The sequence below is a fragment of the Bubalus bubalis genome, chromosome 2, assembly GCF_019923935.1.
Source record: "Bubalus bubalis isolate 160015118507 breed Murrah chromosome 2, NDDB_SH_1, whole genome shotgun sequence".
Taxonomy (NCBI): domain Eukaryota; kingdom Metazoa; phylum Chordata; class Mammalia; order Artiodactyla; family Bovidae; genus Bubalus; species Bubalus bubalis.
Window position 1 is genome coordinate 12,777,036 of NC_059158.1, and position 22,014 is coordinate 12,799,049.

A 22,014-nucleotide genomic window follows, 5' to 3' on the forward strand; every position below is an offset into this window, starting at 1 on the left:
ACTCATCAAGGATTTATATCTGTTCTTTTATCAGGGAGTGAGATGGAATACTTTCTGGTTTCTGCTCTGATGCTGAGTAGGCTGGAATTATGAGGGATTATTTTCTCAATGTTTTTTTTCAAGGCCAGGTCACGAGGTTTCATTTACCTTGGTAGGAAAGGCCTTTTTAAACCAAAGATCATTAACAGAAAGAAAGAAAAAAAAAATCCACTCAAGAATGAATGCTATATATAGAGCTATATGAAATAGGTTTATGATGAATCAATTGATAACAACAACTCAGGGTATGTAAACTCAAGTTGCAGTAAAAATAACAAATGATAAAAGAATGTTCCAGGTAAAAATACAAGAATAAATTTCAGCTTGACCTATTTCTAAATTATTGCAAATATTAAACAGTATATGAATTAACCTATTTAACCTGTATTATTGTTGCTATTTAGTTGCTAAGTTGTCTGACTATCAGCCAGGCTCCTCTGTCCATGGGATTTCACAGGTAAGAATACTGGAGTGGGTTGCCATTTCCTTCTCCAGGGGGAAGAGGTCTTCCCCACCAAGGGATTGAATTCGTCTCCTGCTTAGCAGGTGGATTCTTTACCACTGAGCCACCAGGGAAACCCATTAAACCTACATACCTTTATTATTTATGTTAAGAAAAATTAATCTTTTTGTCAACTGCTCTGTTTGCAGTACAATTTACATATTCTATCTATATTGCTGGATCTGTGCAATACCCAGATGTGGTAGGTATGGACCGTGATCAATAAGGAGATGAGGGGGCCACTAAGAAAGTGTAAGTCATTTGCCCAAGACATGGCCACCAGAGAGAGGCAGGACCTGGGTCTATGGGTGGTGACCCCCAGATTGAATGAGGCCCATCCATCATCAGTGACTCAGGCTGCATGACACTAGAAATCAGTTACTCCCATCTCTGGTTTCCATGGTAATTTTTTTTTTTTTTAAACAAACTCTCAGAACCCATTACACTCCAGTACCTTTTCCCCAACATCTTTCTACACCATTGAATTGTGAGCTCCTTTGAAAACAAGAGCTGTGGCATCTTAGCAGAGTACCTGGCACACATATGCACTCTTAATTACGGAATTGTCCCTGGTGACATTGCTGTTCTCAGATTAATGTGCATTTTTTTTTTCCAGAGAATACTTTTATTTAAATACATTATAAACATAGCATGAGTAGATCGTATATGGAAGCTGAAAAGCCTCAGTGCTACCCAGATCCTTCATCGTCTGTCTAATGTGTATTTAAATGGGGGCCCCTTTCCTCGTTAGTGATGGCAAAGGTTTCAAAATACTGTTTGTTGAACTTAAAAACGTTAATTGTAGGATTTACACTTTGGTCAAAATACAGCTGTTTCTGAAATTCCAATGAGCCCCAAAGACCACAATAGTCTTTGCTGAACAAGGTGCTAGGGTGTGACACACATGTCAACATCATCTGTAACTACTAATTGAATAATTTTGATAAAAATTACAGATGCTACTGACACCCACATTACCTCCTAGTCGTTAAAACAAAATCTATGTGACTGAAAAAAAACAAATCAGTCTTTTTGATGTCCACTAAATGTATACGTAAGTTTTCCAAGAAGTCAAGGTCTTTCAGTTAAGTACTTGGTTACATTTGACAGACAGAATGTAATTCAGATTTACTGTATTTAATAAAGTTTTGGTTATAACTAGGAAAGGAAAAAAAACTGGAAACACAAAATGGAATATGAAAAAGTGGAAAACAATTATACTCTGTTTCTGAAAAGAATCTTTCTTCTTTCCATCTTTAAATAGCTACCCCAAAGCACAATTTATAAAAGGGTAAATACAAAGAACCATATTGTAAAGTCCATGGATTTTTACAAATCTAAGCAAGGCTGGATTCTAGCGAGACTAGAATCCATTTTATCACTATGGCTTCATGTCTCGAGGGAAATTTACTCTTAAGACAAGAAATAATGAACACTTTCCCTGTTCTACAAAAATACATCAACATTACATCTTTTTTTAATAGCCCCACTTAGTTTCCACTGTATGCTTTACTGATGCAGTTTCCTATTAGAGATACTCAGATTGCCTCCTTTTTCTTTTTTTCTTCAATATTTATCCTTACATATTTATCTATGTACACTTTTCTATTAACTTTACTAGGCAAAACTCCAAAAACATTGAATTACTAACTCCTCTAGCAATGCAAGAGTCTTTTTTTCTACAACTTCAACAATTCTATTATCATTCTTCCTGATTTTGATTAACAGAAAAAGCAAGCTCCTTGCTTTGTTACATTAAAATTTTCCTTTCCTTAGTTTATTGTCCATTTGTATTTGTTCTTCAGTAAATTGACTGAGTCCTAGGTTTACTTGTATAAATCAATTGGTTTAGTAATTGGTTAAGCATTCATTCAAAAATGCCCATCATATATTAAGGATATTAACCTTTGGTCTGTCACATGCTGTACATATTTCTCCCAGTCTGTCATTTACCTTTCGGTCTTATGCTGTTCTTTGTCATACAAAAGCTTTTGGTCTTTCACATTCAAATCTCTTATCTTTTCCTTTATGATTTTCATTTATGGTATACATTACACTTTCAAAATCCTTCTGGATTATCATTACCCCAAATTACATAGCTATTCACGCATCTCTTCTTCTAGCCTTATTTTGGTTTTTCCAGTTTTATTTCCGAACCTGAATACTACTTATCAGCTGTGTAACCTTGGGCAAGATCTCCTTTATAAATAAAACAGGAATAATACTTGTTCTCTTACTGAATTGCTGGTGTGATTTAATAAGGCAGTACAGTAAAGCACTTAACAGAGTGTCTGGCCATTGTAAGTCTAGAATATATTTTTGCTAATATCCATAATTAATATCATCTCTTAAATTTTTAACCAACTAAAACTAATTTTGGTATAAAGATGGAGGTACTCATCTAATTATTTTTCCTTAAATAGCTCCTCCATCTTTGCAACAAATCTGTGAGACGATCCAATCCCATTTTAAAGATAAAAGACACTTATTCTTAGAAAAAAAAATTAAAGGAATCATTTGTTGCTATTTCTCTAGCGCCTCTAGGGGTCCCACTTTCAAAGTTTTATGATGGTGTACTCACATGTGAGAGAAAAAAAGGAGCATGTGAACAAGTGTGTGTGTGTGTTCTGAGTCATAATGAGAAGAGAAAGAAGGAACGGTATATTAATTATTCGGAGCTGTATATGCCAATCCAGGTTGTCCAGCAGAGGAAAGATATTTACCATTTTTTAATAACATTAAGATTTCTCAGAAAGGTTCAGGGGAAAAAGCAACTTAATAAATCATATCAATAAACTAAACAGAAATATTCTCTACAGAGCTCCCCTTATTTTTTTTTTTTTTATTCTGGTGCCTTTGTAGCTCTATGAATCCCTGGCTGGGGTTATACTTAATCAATTCTTTGGTTTGGTGACTTTCAATCACCACTGGTACAATAAACAATCATTTTAAAAAAGCCAAGACTGTCTCCTAAAGCCTAAAAATTCCACATAGGTGCCACACACTCTTCTGCCCTCCTCAGCATAATCAGTTTTCCATGACACAGAAAGAGTAGCTACACTTCACTCTGTGATGGACAGAGAATATTAACCATCAAAGACCCTTACACAGTCGAGTAAGGAGAGTCTGGTTTATCCAAAGACTGAAGGTGTTTGTTTTTACTTTGTTCCTTTCTAAACACAGGAATCCCTTTTTTTTCAGTACAGGAAAAAGCAACTTGCCCACTGCTTTTAGAAGCTTAGTTAACGAACAAAAAAAGAAAAAAAAAAAAAAAAAAAGGAGCTGCTTATGCTGGATGATGGGAATCGGGGAATCCATAAAAGATGCTCTACTCCCACCCTTAATGTTTCCTGACTCCAGTTCACAAATGGAATGAAGTGCCCTTGTTTAGGAGAATGAGTGTCAGCCCAGAAGGGAAAAGCCAGAAGTCCCGATGGAAGCAGAAGGATCTATGAGAATTTCTTTCTGTCCCAGACAAACCACGCCTAGGCACAACTTGGTCCAACCCAAGAGCCTGTGGCTTTTCTGCAGGATCCCTGCCCAACAGGAGACAGCCACTCTACCGATGCCAGCTCCATGTGCCAGGTGCGGGGAGTCCATGGGGCAAACGTGACCTCACTTGTTCAGAACCATGACCAAGATGCCAATTTCCTCTGTGGGGCTTATGATTAGACGCCTATAACTGTGTGGACAAGTCTTAAAACACAGGCATGCCCGCAGCAACCCACAACACGATGTCAGAACGGTAGAGAGGGCTCCTGATTGGAATTTCTGCAAGCCAAGCCACAGAAGACCTGACCCACCCAGCCCTGAGTCACACATGGTACAGACCTCTGCAATGCTAACACCCTGAGTCTCCACACTTGTACATAGCCTGTCCCTCCTGGGAACAGCAGCAATGGCCTCAGAGCTACCAGGCATGTGCACTGGGAACTGAGAAAACAAGGGAATTCTCTCTATAGCAGGGCCCTGGTACCGAAGTACAGAGGAAGAGAAGCCAGGGGTGGGAGGGAAAGTGCATACCATACATACGCCAACTCTTCACAGTGGCTATGCTCTAGGAAAGGTGAGAACAAAATAAGAGGGCATAACCTTGGGACTTCCTAGTGGTCCAGTGGGTAAGACTCTGAACTTCCAACGCAAGGGACATGTGTTCGATCCCTGGTCAGGGAGCTAAGGTTTCACATGCCAGGCAGTGTGGCCAAAAAACCCCCCAAAACTCAAAAAGGGCATGAGCATGTGTGCATGTGAAGTGCTTAGTCACTTCAGTCGTGTCTAACTCTTTTGCAACCTCATGGACTGTAACCCACGAGGCTCCTCTGTTCGTGGGGTTCTCCAGGCAAGAATACCAGAGTGGGTTGCCATTTCCTTTTCCAGGGGATCTTCCCAACTCAGGGATCGAACCCACATCTCCTGAGTCTCCCGTGCTGCAGGAGGATTCTTTACCACTGAGCCACCGGGAAAGCCCCGAAGAGGGCACAATCTTGTCTCATTCACAATCTGCATGAATCAAGCCAGCCTCACCCAGATCAGGGCTGACCAAAGCACTCAGTCTGGAGATCCAGGGCTGGACACGACATAAACACAGAATATCTCTAAAGTAGTGACCTGGAAGAGCAGTCCGAGTTTTAACACCATTTTATCACTTTAAACAGAACCTCCAGTCTTCCTTCTTTCTCCCATCTCTTTTCTCACTGGAGTTAGAGTGAAAAAATAAAATACATATATTTATGACCTGGAATTCCTGGGCTTGTGCGTTTGGGACGGTGTTTTTCCACTCCTAACTGAGGCTGACAGCCCTAGCGACTGTGACGAGTCTGGACTTGGCAGGTGGCACGGCTCCCAAGCCAAGCACCTGGACAGGGTGAGAGCCGTCAGGCTCCACACACAAACCCGAAGGAGCGAGGGTTACGTTTCAGTAAATCTCTCCCTCAATTAGCACAACTCTCAGAAATGGTCAGGGGTAGAGGCTTTAAACCTGGTTTACATTAAATGACCCAAAACTACAGACTTTAGACAGAAGAGCAAGGGCTTTCAAGGCTTGACTCGGTGACACGAGATTTAAGTTTTAGTCAACTATAGAGGGTTGCCCTCGAGGGGCTGGGTAAGAACCAGGACCCCGAGAACCTAGGCCTGGAGCGTAAAGGTCGACGTGGGCCGTTTTCCACAGTGGCCTCTGGGAGCGGCCAGCCCCGCAGCCCGCAGCAGCCTTCCTCACAGCACGGCCTGGGTGACTCACCCAGACAGACGTGCCCAGCCCAGCCACAGCACTGGGGCCCGTCACCAGCTGGCAGTGAACTTCAGCGCCTTTTTCTGTCACCTGATAAAGTGGCTGAGTCATGGGGGGAGGAGGGTCAGGCGTCGGGGCCCCAGAGGAAAGACCTGTGAGGCCCGCGCAGAAAACGCATTTTGGAGTCATTTTCAGGAGGGTGCTTTCACGTTCAACAGCTGCTGAAAAAGTCACTGTGTTTCACCTCCACCTGTCCGATGGTTTGCCACAGTCTCTGACACAGAGGCAGGCCTGACTCAGTATCTCTTCTGGACTGTGGGGTGCACGGGACTGACAACACTTGAGGGGAGGGGAGAAGAAAGCCAAACCAAACACAGGCAATCAGGATTCCAGAGAACTTCCGACAGGAGGGAGAAGGTGAACAGTATTATTCCTGGCTAGATGCCAAGCCAGAACACTTCACCAGTATGATTTCCTAAGCACAGCCTCCTGCTGGGATGAGAGAAAAGAGAGGAGGGCCCAGGATTGCGGCAGAATCCATAAAGTCCTCACACCTACTTGTCATGAACCCAAATCCACCTTTACCACTGCTTTCAGCTCTCCTACAAGTAGCAGGGCCTCTCTGAACCTCAGTTTTCTCTTTTGTAAAATGGGGCCAATATCAGATTCTACTGACTGGGCATTTTGACAATTAAATGATCTGCTGCAGGTAAAGGAATGAGTGCAGTGCTGGGAACCTAGTGCTCAGGATTCTATTGTCTATTGTTGTTGTTATTATCCACCCCATAAACGCACTCAACTGAGTTAAGCAATGTCTCTGGGTGCCAAGAAATAACTCTAGGGCAGGGTTCCCCAACCTCCAGGATCTAATGCCTAATGATCTGAAGTGCAGCTGATGTAACAATAATAGAAATAAAGCACACGATAAATGTAGTGTGCTTGAATCATCCCGAACTCCCCGCCCAGTCCATGGAGAAATTGTCTTCCACGAAACCAATCCCTAGTGTCAAAAAGCTTGGGGACCGCGGCCCAAAGGAATGTGTATGCGTGCTCAGTTGCTCAGTCATGTCTGACTCTTTGCAACTCTGTGAACTGTAGCCCACCAGGCTCCTCTGTCCATGGAATTATCCAGGCAGGAAAACTGGAGTGGGTTGCCATTTTCTCCTCCAGGGGATCTTCCCCACCCAGGGATCGAACCCACATCTCCTGCATTGCAGGTGGATTCTTTACCTCTGAGCCACCAGGGAAGCCCCAAGGAATAGATGTGGACAAAGAAAGGAAAGCGGAAGAAGGTAGGGTTGGGTGGGATTAAAAAATGTGGGAGTAGAGATGAGAAAAAAGAACACACGTATACTCTTTTAAAAAATTTAACAGTATCAGCCTAGCCTACTCCGAAAAATTTTTCTTAACTGACTTTCACCTAGTCAATTTTCTGAATTAACGAACATTCTCTCTTCCCCAGTAAAATACACTGGGGCATGCCCGCTGCATACTAAATCATCCAGCTGGTAGACAACTCTCTAGACTCCCACCAGATGAGTTATGCTCTTACAAAGGGTCAGTTGTGTTTGCTCCTAGACTGGCTTATATCAGTTGCACTTCTCCACAATTACACAATTAACACATGCAAAAAGGGAGTTGCTAGTTTTAAGAAAACAAGGTTGGATGCTTAGGGACAACTTGATAAAGGTGAATCACTAAAAGAACTGTCAAATTGGGAATGGGTGAGAATTTGGAAAAGACAAAGAAAAATCTAGAAGGATTCTACAGATTGTTTTATAAACATCTTTTTAAGATGGCATGCTCCACTTCCAGTGAATCTCTAACTTTTCACATAGTCAAGTACTATTGCTTCTCATAGTCACAGGGAAAACTCCCACAGTTGTGACAAACTGAACAGCTAACAATTATTGAGTATTAATTCTATGCAAGGTACTTGCTGAGGGTTTATATACACGTGAATATTTTTTAAAAAAGAATACCATATGCTAAAATGAATATTTTGGAACTCTGCTTAAAAAATGGGTTTTATTTTGGCTACTGTCACTTTTTAGAATGTAAATTTTGATGCACAGTTAAATAATATGAAACAGAAATCGTTTCTACCTCTGAGCACATAAACTTTCCCATCAAGAGAACAGACTCAGACATGGCTACTCTCCCCACAGAGATTGCCCATGGCTAGGGGGCACTCAGCCGGCCCCTCATGGTACAAAGAAACATTAGCAGAACAAGAATCAGATGAAAAACATTTGTCCTGAATTGCAGGGTATTACAAAAACTGAAAACACAGGCTTCAGCAAATCTGAGCAACATACCATATGGTGAGAACTGTTATATAATTTCTAAGTCAACAGTTTAGACTCTCAGGTCAGGAAACGTTCATGTCCACATAGATTGCCCAGAAATGCCATCACAGACCAATTTCTATGGTATGAAGATTTATAGAAAAACAGGTTTATGAAAAATACTCTCCTAATAGGAAGAAAAGTGAAACCAAGGTAACTGGAAGTCATTGATATTTACCAACCTGACACATTTTAGGCACATGATAAAAAATGTGTTGGCTTATGGCCAAGAAGTCCTTAAATGAAATTAGCAGTGATTTAAACATTTACAAAGACCTATTATCCGTTATGGTGCTCTAAAGTTTCACTATAATAACCTTTTTCTTATTACTGAAAATAATGGAGAAGTAATGCTTTTCTTAATAATGGGCCTTCAGCAGGATCACTTGACTTATACTGACTTTTTAATCCCGAGTGTGGATCTATGTTTATGTATATATATTTATGGGCTTGGGAAGGGGAGGAGAAATGGGTTTATGTAGAAATGCCATGTTTTGAAAGACTAATTCTTCAGGTTACTTGTTTTTTTTTAAGTCCTGTCACAAAGGTTTTTGCTGAAAGATTCAGAACAATGCACAGACAAGCATTATTATGACTCACTAACCAAAAGGTAGTAATAAGCGATAATATAATTAAAATGTGCAATGTCTCAAAGCATGATTCAATGCCATTCAAACGGCTTAACAAACAAGCCTTTGATTTGCCTCTGAAAAGTCCACTGCAACAGCTGTGCGGCCAGCATAAAATGTCTGATTCATGCTTAATCCGAGAGCTGGAGGAGATCTGAGACCATTCTAGGCCATAGATCCTCCCTCTACAGATGAAGAAACAGACACTCCCGAAGTTTAGCAGTTTGTGGCAAAACCAGGTCTCATAGATACCAGCACGTACAATGCATTTTCTCTCCAAAGGACTGATGCTACTATCCTTACTACTGCTACAGCGAGACAGTGATAGAGATGATAAGTATTAAGTGAGCTTTTCCTATGGTTTAAGGTACTTTACATGTACAGGTCATTCAGTTCTCAAATCAACCTATGCAAGCAGGATTAATATAATTATGTAACCTAAGAGGAAACAGAACTCGCCTGAACTGACACAGATAAAAAGGTGCTGGAGGCGGGTTTGAAACCCAGGCAGTTTGATTTAAAAGCCCACATGCTTCCACCACTCCACCCAACCCAGTGCTGTGCCCTTAAACCTACTACAGAATTACGGATTTCTACATCAGCCTGAGAGTGGAAGCTCTTGCTTGCGGTAGTAGCCTTTAATAAATAGAGTAACATAAAACATAACTTAGAATTGAACATTGACACACCCCGTGAAATCAAGAGCCTCCCTTTGCTCTTTCAGTCCAGGCACTCATCTTGCTCCCTCCCACCTCCTCTCTGCCCTCCGAGTTTTGAGAGCTGCCTCAAGAGCTCTGATTCAGTATCAATGATGCCATTCTTTATTGAGCCTGACAAATAGGTCGGTTTCAGGAACTATGTGCTTCCCCTTCTCCATTTCCTCTATGCCCGATCAGAGAATGAATGCTTCTATCTTAATGTTTCCATTCACAATTAAGATGGAATCACTTTTTTTTTTAATTAAAGAGAAAAGAAATCAAACTATAATTCAATATAAAATAAAACAACTATATGGTGGAAACCAATACGATATTGTAAAGCAAGATCTTCCAATTAAAAATAAATAAATTTAAAAAATAAATACTGAATTAAAAAAAAAGTAAATCAATTTAGTACAGAAACCACTCAACTAATCTACTAGCAATATATTTACTAGGCATATTATTTGCAATGAGTGCCAAAAAACCTGAGAGAGTGGTGAGCAAGAATTTTACTGCCGAGGTGGTCACAGCATTTGCACAATAACAGGAATGTCTAAAGAATAAGAAACTTTCTCCCCACACTTTGTAAGTAGATGCTACTCTATCAATCAAGAAAATCCTGTTTCAGGCTAATTGGAACATGGAATTTACGGTGATCACGCAAAGATTTAGTCAAGTTTAGGCTATCAGTATGTTTAGAAAGCATTTTTATCTATTTATATATTCATCAACATACTATATGTAGTGAAAAGCTACAGAAATCTTGACTTTCACATTTGAATTTTATCATCTGTACTTAATAAAGTTATTTCCAGTAGGAAAAAGGTTTACATTCAGAGGCATAAGTGATACATTGCAGAACACCAGGATGGTGTCTATGGGCAGTTAATGGAGGATATGATTGTAGAGATGTAGAAAAGGAAGAGAAAAACAATCTTCCTAAAACATTCTATTAACCACATCACTCCAACAGCCTCTTTAATTTTTTTAATGCTTCTTAGCCTAGCTTTTTAAAATTTCCTGATATCTGGCTTCACTCAACATGTACAAGTAGTCTCTCGCTGATTCCCCATAAGATGCATCTTCTCCTTGGACCAGTGTTACACACCATGCTCACTTCCACTTCTGCACACTCACTTATGAAAAAGCCAAATGAAGTATTTATGGGCACCTTCCACTGGTCAGCTCATGCAGTTACCTACTGAACCCTTATAACAATATCTAAGTACTATCATTGACATGCTTCCCATTTTACAGAAAAGAAACTATAGCTCAGAGAGATTAAATTGTCTAAGAGAATCAAAGCAAGTGTCCTGAGACTTAGACCAGAGTGGACTTCAGAGTCCACATGCTGTCCCTGACACCATAGGCTTCCCCTCGTCTGGATGCCCTCCATACTGTGCATGTGCTCAGTCCTGCCCGACTCTTTGTGACCCCATGGACTGCAGCCCGCCAGCCTCCTCTGTCCATGGAATTCTCCAGGCAAGAATGCTGGAGTGGGTGGCCATTTCCTCCTCCAGGGGATCTTCCCCACCCAGGAATCGAACTCACATCTCCTGTATCTCCTGCACTGGCAGGTGGATTCTTTACTACTGAGCCACCTGGGAAGCCTGCCTTCCATACTGCCCTTTGGTTAAATCTATGCTAAACTTTTATGTCCAGTTACAGTCCCATCTCCTTTATGATTTCTTCCCAGGCAACTTCAGTCTTTCCAGATTTTTGCCTCTCCTTGGGTTTTCTATAGTACTTATAAACCTGTAAAATTTTGAGCTTAAATACTATCTCCAAATGCTTACTGTTGTTTGTTTGCATTCTTTTGCTTTCCAACTTAGGTTTTAATTTCTCAAGGGCTTCTTTGGCTGCACACACAGTAGGGGTTTAATGAATATTTAAGGAACTATTCTGATTCTTTCTGGTTTCCTGGGTTAAATAAGAAGAACAATCACACCGGGATGGAGCATAGAATGGATGGTAGGGAGACAGGAAGCAGAGGGTAGGGAAGGTAGATGGGGTTATATATTAATAATAAAGGACCTTAAATGTCATTCAAGGAGTATAGATTTTATCTATAAGTGATGAGGAGTCCTCTAAAGTATTTGAGAATTTCGTAAGATTTTTAATCCAGGGAGCTATATCTGACTACATCCGGAATAATATCAATTGAACAGAATGAGAGACTGTGCTTTGTATAGCCATAGCATTTGTCCTCATTTGTTTCTGTCACAGTATGAAGTGTTTTTTTAAATCCAAAAGCACACATCCAGAATACTCTTGCCTGGAAAATCCCATGGATGGAGGAGCCTGGTAGGCTGCAGTCCATGGGGTCGCTAGAGTCGGACACAACTGAGCGACTTCACTTTCACTTTTCACTTTCATGCATTGGAGAAGGAAATGGCAACCCACTCCAGTGTTCTTTCCTGGAGAATCCCGGGGATGGGGGAGCCTGGTGGGCTGCCGTCTATGGGGTCGCACAGAGTCGGACATGACTGAAGCGACTTAGCAGCAGAATGAAAATAAACACAGTGCTAACACTCAAGGCAGACTCTGTAAAATATATTATTTAGCATCCCAAAGGACTAATAAAAAGACAAATTAATTACAACCAACATTAAAAATTGTTTATTCACATTAATAAAATACACTGCTGAAGTTGCAGGAATGATGTTTGGAAAGAAGGCTTATTTACCCAATGCGAGCCCCGGAAGGAATTTTCCAACTTCAAGAATAACTTTTGAAAAAGCTATATATCAAATAATTTCTCAGCAGATTTTCTTTATGCGGCAAGGAAAAGGTTATCAAGAAACAAAATTTTCCTACAAGCAGATGACTTCCTTTGCCTTCTAATCTTTTAAGATCTACAGCCTCTCCATCATCCTCTTGCCCTTTCGTTCAGTAAATGGAAAAATAATTCAACTGAGATTCTTTTTTTTGAATATTTATGCATGTATGTATGTATTTAGCTGCACAGGTCTTAGTCATGTGGACTCTTAGTTACGACATGTGGGATCTAGTTTCCTGACCAGGGATGGAACCTGGGCCCCCTGCATTGGGAGCTTGGAGTCTTAGCCACTGGACCACCAGGGAAGTCCCAGCTGAGATTCTCATAAGGAGAAAATACTCATTAAGACTATGTATTTAAGAAAAGGGGTCACAGTCAGAAGGAGAGGAATGAAGACCTCCTCCACTAAAACAAGCGCTTCCCTCTTGAGCTTACTTAAACTCCTAGGAAAAGTGAAGATTCACCTGTGATCACAAATAATAAAATTATTAATAGCAGTCATTTGTATTTAATGAAGTAGGGATAAAATGCCTCAAAAGGAAGGAACACTAGCAAAATGTGGGGCCAGGAGGCCATGTTTCCCTGAAGAAAGAAGAGCTTTCGTTCACATCACCACTGACTACTCTAGAACACTCAGGATGTGAGAGGGTCCCGAAAACCAACAGCATCTGTGCGTTGCTTGTTTACATGAGCAGAGCATCCTCTACAAGTCAGAGATGAGGGAAGACAGGACACATTAACCTCCTTTTCGTGTGATAACCACAACACAGCTTGAGGTGGTTCCCCATCATCTCCACTCCTTGGAACACCTCTAAAGATACTTCATACCCCCTTCACAGGTGAAGAACCTGAAGCTTAAGGAGCTTGGGGGCAGGGAGGGGGAACCTGTCTGCAGTTTCTTAGCAAGTACGTGGCTGAGCCAGATCCTGAAACCAAATCTTACTGGCTTCAAAGCCCACATGCTAGAATTGGAAAGAATGCGTGCAAATTTTATGGAAAAAACAGAACTCCGGAATAATTAAAGAAAACAGATGCAAGAAGAGGCCAGAGGCCCAACATCAAGTACAGAGAGATGATCAACTTACCAGCATATTTTGTAGTGTTAGATTCATCCATGGACCAAAAGCAATAATCAAATGCAAATACCTGGACGAAAGAACAGAATATTAAACTTAAAAACGTATTAACTTCCATGAGTAAATCAGACTGAAAAAAAATTCACTGATGAGGATGCCTGCTTCTGTCTGATAAAAAAAAAAAACAAAAAAACAAAACAAAACCAGAAGTCTGACATTCTATTAACCCTGAAGTTTCTTTCAGACTAAATTGGCTATTTTCTTGTATTACAAATACAAGGTTATTTTCTTGTATTAGAGTAAATTGTATATGAAAATTGCTACTTACTCCACATTCAAACAAGCAGACTTCTTAGCCAAAATATTTTAAACTATACTTTTAGTGAGAAAAGACAATGGCTTCTCTCTCAAGTCTGCAGTTTCGGCAGATGCTGAAATGGTGGCTCAGGTAGACCTTCCATGGTGGACCTTCCATGGCTTCACAAGAAATACTAAAGTGATCAACTTTCACTGAAATCAGTCACACCTAACTTTCCATGACCTTACCATTTCTAGCATAGCTAAAGGTTTGTCAAAACTTTCCACATTCCCAGAAATCTTAAGACTCCCAATCCTGGGCCAAGTATTGTTAATATATCAATTCGCTCTTGCATGCTTTAGCTTTTTGTATCGTTATGGAATGCCTATTATGCACTAGGAATGGTTAATGCTGCTCTATCAGTTCAGTCCAGTCGCTCAGTTGTGTCCAACTCTTTGTGACCCTATGGACTGCAGGACTCCAGGCTTCCCTGCTCCATAAGGACACATCTCTAACCACTGTTTTCCATGCATATGACCACCACTCATGTTCCAGCCATCTTTACCACATGCACAGGGCAATGCTCCCCAAAGTACGCACCAAGGGACGGCAGTTTCCTGAGACAGTCCGTGAAATAAACATTATTTATTGGAATATCGTTGGAAATGGTACATATTTTACCCTGTTTAGGGTTTTCTATGCAATTCTCAACATTAAAGGTGCTGAAAAGTCTTCAGCAAATAAACCCATTTTTTTAAATTCATTTTTATTGGAGTATAGTTGCTTTACCATGCTGTGTTTCTACTGTACAGCAAAAAGAATCCGCCATACATATATGGAGACATATATGGGGATATATATGGGGACATATATCCCCTCCCTTCTGGACTGTCCTTCCCATTCAGGTCACCACAGCACATTAGGTAGAATTTCCTGTTCTATACAGTACGTTCTCATAAGTTATCTATTTTTCAGATAGTATCGACAGTGTATATGTATTAAATATCAATCCCGATCTCCCAATTCTTCCCATCTCCCCTTTCCCCCTTGGTATCCATACATAAACCCATTTGGTTGTGTAACTTTATTTCTCTAATTTCTTTTGATGAGGAGACCCTTTCTTGTTGTTTAGTCACTAAGTCATGTCTGACTCTTTGAGACCCCATGGCCTGTAGCCCGCCAGGATCCTCTGTCCATGGGATTTCCCAGGCAAGAATACTGGAGTGGGTTGCCATTTCCTTCTCCAGGGGATCTTTCTGACCCAGGGATTGAACCTGTGTCTCCTGCTTGGCAGGCAGATTCTTTACCACTGAGCCACCTGGGAAGCCCAGCAACCCTTTCTTGAGTAACACCCATCACCATGCCCTGAAGCTACTGTTTCTCAGCATCACTCTCCTATTCCTCAAGCTAACTGACTCAGGTGACTCAGCAGCTATTTTCTTGGCTCCTTGTCCCAGCCTTCCCTGATCCCCCATGCAACTCCAATAGTAAAATGCAATCCTCCTGTGGACAGACACTCTTGAACGTTTAATCATTTCCAAGGGATTGTAAGCACTGGGCAGTCAGAAACAAACACCCTGACCCGGCCCTAGAAAGTGGCCTTAAGGGAACTTTCCAGCCTAAGTCTCCCAACAGCCATATGCTTCAGCTGAACTTGTCCGTACCTTGGCGTTACTAGTACAATTCCACCCCTGCCATTTGCTTTGTTTCCACCGTTCAAAATGCTCCACACTCCTTAAGGCCCGTGCCAATATATTTTTCGTCCAGGAAGCATTCTTTGGTTAAACCCAAAGGGAGCAGTTTTCTCTTCTCTGAACTCTCACAATACTGTTAAATCCTATTTTTGTGACTCCTATCACAATTATTTTTTCACTTACCATGTATATGATCTGAGCATAGGTTTTACCTCTACTGCTAGACAAAGGTCCTTGAAAGCAGGAACCATACCTAATTCTTATTTGTATCATGCAGTGTCCACAGTAGTTGCTTTATAATTATTTATTAAATGATTACTGGCATTGAGACCTTGGAAGAAAGCTGGTACCTTCCGCATCACCAAAAGACTAAGTTACACTCTGAATAGTTTCAGCACCACCTGTACTTCAGTGCTTTTAAATGGATTCAGGTCCACACACAACTTATATCATCAACCTCAAATCCAAATTCAATTTTGTTATGTATACAAACATTCACTCTGGTCTCATAATAACCAAGGTTAAAATGAACAGCTATGAAACAACAGTTCCAGCCAACAGAGTGTGAAATATTTACTGCATTCTAGGGCTCTTCCAAAGACTTGAGAGACCACACAGGCATAATCCAGTTAATCTTCCTGCCTCAAGGCAGGACAGAATTTCAACACTTCTCCTGAGAGATGAAGATCTGTCTTGTTTTTAAACATTTCCAGAAAAGGAGATTCCACAACCTCCCTTTGATGGCATCTTTATAACACTTAACTTTCAATTCCAGGGTATTTTCCTTTCCTTTTGACTTAAGTCAACTCTCTTGACTTTAAACAGCCAACAGAGGCTCCTTTCCAATTTTTAGGTACTGTTTCCCTCTAGACTCCAATGAGTTCCTCTTAGTAGCTGCTACATACAGTGAAATCATAATTTATCTCCTGTATGTTAATTTTTCATACCTACCAGAAACTTACTGGTAACAGTTTGTTATTCTGCATACAAGATTAGAAAGCTAAGATCTATATTCACAGTAATGTCACTTGAAATAAAATGAAATCCACTCCAAAACTGGGAGTCTACCCTTAACAATAATCATTCCAAATTCTGTGCCAACTTTTATTTCTAACAAACTAGTTAATAGTCTAAAGTTGGTTTTGATCATAAAAAGGAAGATGAAATTTTCATTTTAGGCACTTGCCCCCACTCCCAAATTCAGACAAATGTTAAAACGTTTTCTCAAAGGGCTCTGATAGTACTGGCAGACACACTTGTTCTTTGCCTGCCAAATACTGGCCTCTCCCTGAACTGAATTATGTCTCAAATTTCAAAACCTGTGATCACAAGCATTTTAGAATAGGCATGCCTCAAGCCAGTCACGGAGTATGGGTTATGATTTTACTCAACATTTATCAAAGTTAAGCCCAGAAATCTGAAGGATTTCCCTAAAAACTCAAAGCAACTGGAAAGATTTTTGCTGTTGTTTTTTTTCTTTAAGAAAGGCTGCCAGTGATTTCCCCGCCAATCCTTCTATGAAATTTCATAGCACTCTACATCTCCCACGGCACTAGTTCACATGTGGTCCTGTTCCATGGCTTAGTTCTTCTTGTGTGGGTCTCAGCTCCACTTAAAGAAAGCAAACCTGGTGGGGGCAGGGGCTTTGTCTTAGGCTAGTGTCTGGGTCATATCTCATACAGAGCAGTCACTGTACGTAGTATTTTCTCAATAAATAAACATAATACCAGGAGAAGAAGTTGAAATGCAGACAAGAACATGGAATGGACATGAGGAGCTCTTAGGAAAAAGTAGAAGTTCAAACTGCAAGACAGATTTTTAGACGTTTCATTACTTTCAGATGCAGTTTTTCAGGGAACTTGTGGCCTTTAATGGTCAAATAGAGATTCAGTCACTAGATGAGTCCTCTCCGGCACCATCATTCCAGGGTTCATGAGCATAAACTAGTATGACCACATCAAGTATAATTATTTGTTGTGAGAATAACTATTTGGTGTGACTTATGAAAATAGTGTGTAAAAGTTTAAAATAATTTATCTAAGGTAGCATGATCATTTCCCCTGCAATCTTGTTGCTGCTAAGTCACTTCAGTCGTGTCCGATTCTGTGCAACCCCATAGACGGCAGCCCACCAGGCTCCCCCATCCCTGGTATTCTTCAGGCAAGAACACTGGAGTGGGTTGCCATTTCCTTCTCCAATGCATGAAAGTGAAAAGTGAAAGTGAAGTCGCTCAGTTGTGTCCAACTCTAGCGACCCCATGGACAGCCCACCAGGCTCCTCCGTCCATGGGATTTTCCAGGCAAGAGTACTGGAGTGGGTTGCCGTTGGTACTATAAATAAACTAGTGTTCACAAACAATTATCTTTCTTTTCCTGGTTTAAAAAAAAATTAATTATTTAACTTAATCACAAAGGTTTGTAACAAAAGAGGACATGGTTTTCTTAGGTCTTAAAGAAATTTTGATTTTCTCATACAGAAATCATTGACATTTCCAGTTGCCAATGGGAAGGGATAGTTAGGGAGTTTGGGATGGTCATGTACAACTGCTATATTTAAAATGGATAAGCAACAAGGTCCTACTCTATAGCACAAGGAACTCTGCTCAATGTTATGTGGCAGCCTGGATGCGAGAGGGGTTTAGAGGAGAATGGATAGATACGCACATATGGCTGAGTCCCTTCACTGTTCACCCGAAACTATCACAATGTTGTTAATCGACTATACCCCAGAACAAAATAAAAAGTTCAAAAAAAAATCATTGACATTTCAAAAGAGATAACTAAACTATTTTCCTGAGAGTTATTCTTTGGAAACTAACCACTTCAAATAAAAAGGAAATAAATCATTTTTTCTGAAGCCAGCACATTATACTAGAGAAATATATTTATTCAAGACTTCTAACTAATTTCACTAGAATTCCTAAATCTTTATTTTACCTATTCATTATGAAGTCACTGGCATCTTGAGTATAGGAGATGGGGGACTTTTTAATGCATATGACTGACCCCCCCAAAAAAATCAAATCTGTATAAACCAAGTATAATTTTCACATTTCACCAATGCCAATCAATACTGTGAACTTTTTTTGTAAAGCAACCCACATTTTCCAAGAGCCTTCAACTAGAAAGAGAACCAAAGGTACAGATGCTCCCCAGTTGTTTTTAAAATCTGAAAACCACTGTCTTCACTGTTTTCAATGAAATGCAACTCCACCTGCTTGGAATCCCACTCCCTCCTCTTAGTTTCCAGCTTGTAAAACTCAGACCAGCATTTAATTCCCTGAAGCTTGATGGACACATTGGTCCCACTTTCAGCACACTCCTAAAAATGTTCACTTTGCATCTCTGTGAACCACTGATCATCCTGTAAAGGGATCACAAGCTGTTTTCAGTAAGGCAGATGTGTTGGGTGATACACACTCTGAGGCAAACGTGCCTTAGGACGCAGAGGCAGGATGCACCACAGAGAAACTCCACTTTTATTGAAAAGTCTCATTTCACTGGCATGTCAGCAAAATTCAAGTTGCCATTTTAAAAAAAAAGAAAAAAAGCATCTTTTATGTTCCTTGAAGAAAGAGAGGGCATCAGGGTTCTAAGAAATGTGACCTGTAATCATTTTTCTGATCCATAAATACCAAATGTAAAGGTACTTTCAACTGCATACCTCTATTTGCACACGTTCACTAATTGCACACTTTCTCCAATTATAAAACAGCTGATCCAGAAAGCATTCAACCAATGGCTAATTGCCACTACTCGCGGTTTGAGGTACTACAGGGAACTCAAAGACACATTAGGCATAGTCGCTTTTGGTCTAGTTATAAAGACGAAACAAAAGAATTCTTGAAAATTAAAAAGCATGTTTTTTTTCCCCAAAATAATTTTTGTACTTTTCAACTCCTCTCCAGGCAGAAAGTGATTAACCCAATACTTTTCTCAAGATAATTTAATTTTAGGCAAAGAAACACCTCCAAACATACAAATCAAAGTTTTTGCAAAATGCATCAAAGCATACTCCCTTTCTAATTTCTCCTTATTAAATTATTTTAGCATGATCTCAAATGTCACTCCCTTATGAAACCTTTCTTAAGGACACTACATCTTCTTACTCTGAATTTCATACCTCTCTGGCCAGATTGTATGTGTTAACATCTATAAGAGAGTCCCTTTTTTCTTCTACATTACTAATCCTGAGAAGTCAAGACCTTGGTTTTCCTAATGATTTTATTCCCCACAATTCCACCAAATAAAAATACTCTGAGAATTTGCTTTTTAAAGCAACTTCACAGAGAATGACCATTCACTTAAAAATGATCTCGTAAATCTGTGTTGTCACACATGACAGCTGCTTAAATAAAACAGGCCACACCAGTGAGTAGGGTAGTAGATAACCCAACAGTACTTGGTCGAAGGCTGTTCCCACTCGACTGTGAAAGTGACAAGACCAATGTCACCCTACAGACATGATCTGTGTGTTTACTGGATTCCCACTCATTTCCCAAAAGACAGGAGCAAGTTCCCCTATTCACTTACAGATTATGTCAAGAGTCAGGCATCTCTCCAGCTCTGAGAGGTTCCACCAATGACCAAGAAATCTTCTGGGTGGATGAGCACAGTGGGAAGTGCAGGGGGGAAAAAGGAGAAGAGAAAACGTGGAAGTCTAAGAAAATCTCCCCTCTGATAACCCCTTGGCTCTCTTCACCCTCTGGCCATTCTTCAAGACCTGCCCAAAGGTCACCTCCTCCAGTGCGTCCTCAACTTCCCTCCTCTGCGCTCTTTCAGTCAATAGCTTCACCTCCCGAATACACAGTCCACCGAAGCAAGCACACATTTTATACTAAATGAGGGCTGTGGGCATTTAAGCAAAGTGTCTACCAATACAATGCATGGTGCACAGTAAAACTCAGTCTACGGCAGCTAGTGCTATCCGTTTTGACAGTCTCTATGGACAGGCTCCTCTCCCAGTTAACAGAACAGCATAGTTTCCATTTACAGAGTGTTTATGATGTAGCAGGCACCATCCTATGCATGTTACTTTCTCATCAAGCTTGGAGGCTTCCTCAGCCAGGGACTGTGCTAATTCATTTCTTTAATCCTTACAGGCACAGACACAGTAGATAGGTGCTCTGTATTTGCTGAGTCAAATAAAGAAAGAAAAAATGAAAAGGCAAAGAAGGTTCATACGGCCATAAGAGAGCTGCTACAGTTCACCGAGTTCCTAGTCAAAAGGATCAACACAAGCCTCACTGTGTACTTCCTAGCCCCCAAGTCCAGAATGAAAAGGTCTTCCCATAGAGGGAAAAAAGTCCACTCTATGTGGGCTGGCTGGGTTTTGCATGAAGGAGTGTGTCTCTCTGTGCTCACACGATCCTGCCATCCTCCTCTCTGGGTACAATTCATCCACTGTTCACATCTGCAGACTGAGCTGCTTGCTACTCACAGCTTGTTCTGACTCTGGAACTGCACCTGAGATCTCTCCACAAACCCCATTTCTCCGGTTTTATAAATATCGGCTAGCCCATGTCCTGTTGGTGGTTACTTCAACTCTGTTCATTTGAAAGAGTACAATGACTATGAGAGACGTGGTGTGCCAAATGTGTTCACGTGTCACCACACTGTTGGATACCTGAAGCAGACCAAAAAGAATTAAAGCCCTGCATTCATGCCATGTCGAAATGAAGATGTTTAGCGTGATCTGTTTTCCACCACTTACAATGCTGTACATGTTTAATCTTCCTCACCGTACTGTGAGTTCCAGAGAGCAGGAACCACTAGTTAAATCGCCTCTTGAGCCCCACAAATTCTTCACACTGTACTTTCCACAAACGTTCTCAATTATAGGCATCTAATAAATGCTATTTGAATGAATAAAGTAAAAATGCCTCCTAGGAAAAAACGCAGTGGGGTAGGGCTCTGCTGCCATTCAATTCAAGCAGCTGCAACACGCATGGGCTCAGATATAAAGGCAGAAATGTAAGGGGTGACAGCAGAGTGGCTGCATGTAACAGGGTAAGAGAAACTGAGCAAAAACCTCAGGATGGATGCTAAAAAGAAGTTCCACATTAAGCTATATGTTTGGTCTGAAACAGAAATATGATCCAAGCTACAAATGTAACTTAAATTGCGTCTGTAGGCACACTCAAAAGTCAAGAGATAAAACAATTTAAATAATGTTTTTATTTAACCTAATACACTTGTTAAAATATTTACTTTTTTCCTCATACCAAGTCTTTGATGTCTGGTGTGTATTTTTACACTCACAAAAATCTCAGTTTTGACCAGCCCCATAGCACATGTTCAAATGCTGCGTGTGGCTAGGTGGCTGCTGTATTGGACAGAACAGGTCTAGAACTCACCTCATTTCAGGCCACCACTCAGTTTTCAGAAATGCACAAAGTGGATGATGAAAATGATGAAGGTCACAGACTGTAAAATGAGTCTGAATGAAACTGCACTTCAGATGGCATAAGCTGTAGAGAGTGATTTCTCCCTCCTTATTTCTGAGCCTTTTTCGGTCAAGTCAGGTTTTTTGGTATGGCAGTATGACCCTTTAAAGGATACTGCCTCCAAAAAGTAATAATTTTATTTTGTTATGCTGTCATTTTCTCCTGTTCAAGATTTTGCCAACAAACTTATGTAATTAGAAGAGGGATTAAACACCCTTAAATTCAATAGTTCCTAACAGGGCTTGTAAATAAAAAACAGGAAGATCCCCTGGA

At 40.5% G+C, this 22,014-nt stretch overlaps 1 protein-coding gene across 14 annotated transcripts in view; it reads right to left on the reverse strand.

Moving 5' to 3' along the window:
* KIF13A (kinesin family member 13A) overlaps positions 1 to 22,014 on the reverse strand; it is a 199,991-nt gene that overhangs the window by 88,400 nt on the left and 89,577 nt on the right. For all 14 annotated transcript variants that reach the window (XM_044927484.2, XM_044927488.2, XM_044927486.2 and 11 more), the window contains exon 4: positions 13,314 to 13,374. In XM_044927484.2, the coding sequence (XP_044783419.2) occupies positions 13,314 to 13,374 (61 nt within the window). The remainder of the gene's footprint in view (positions 1 to 13,313; positions 13,375 to 22,014) is intronic.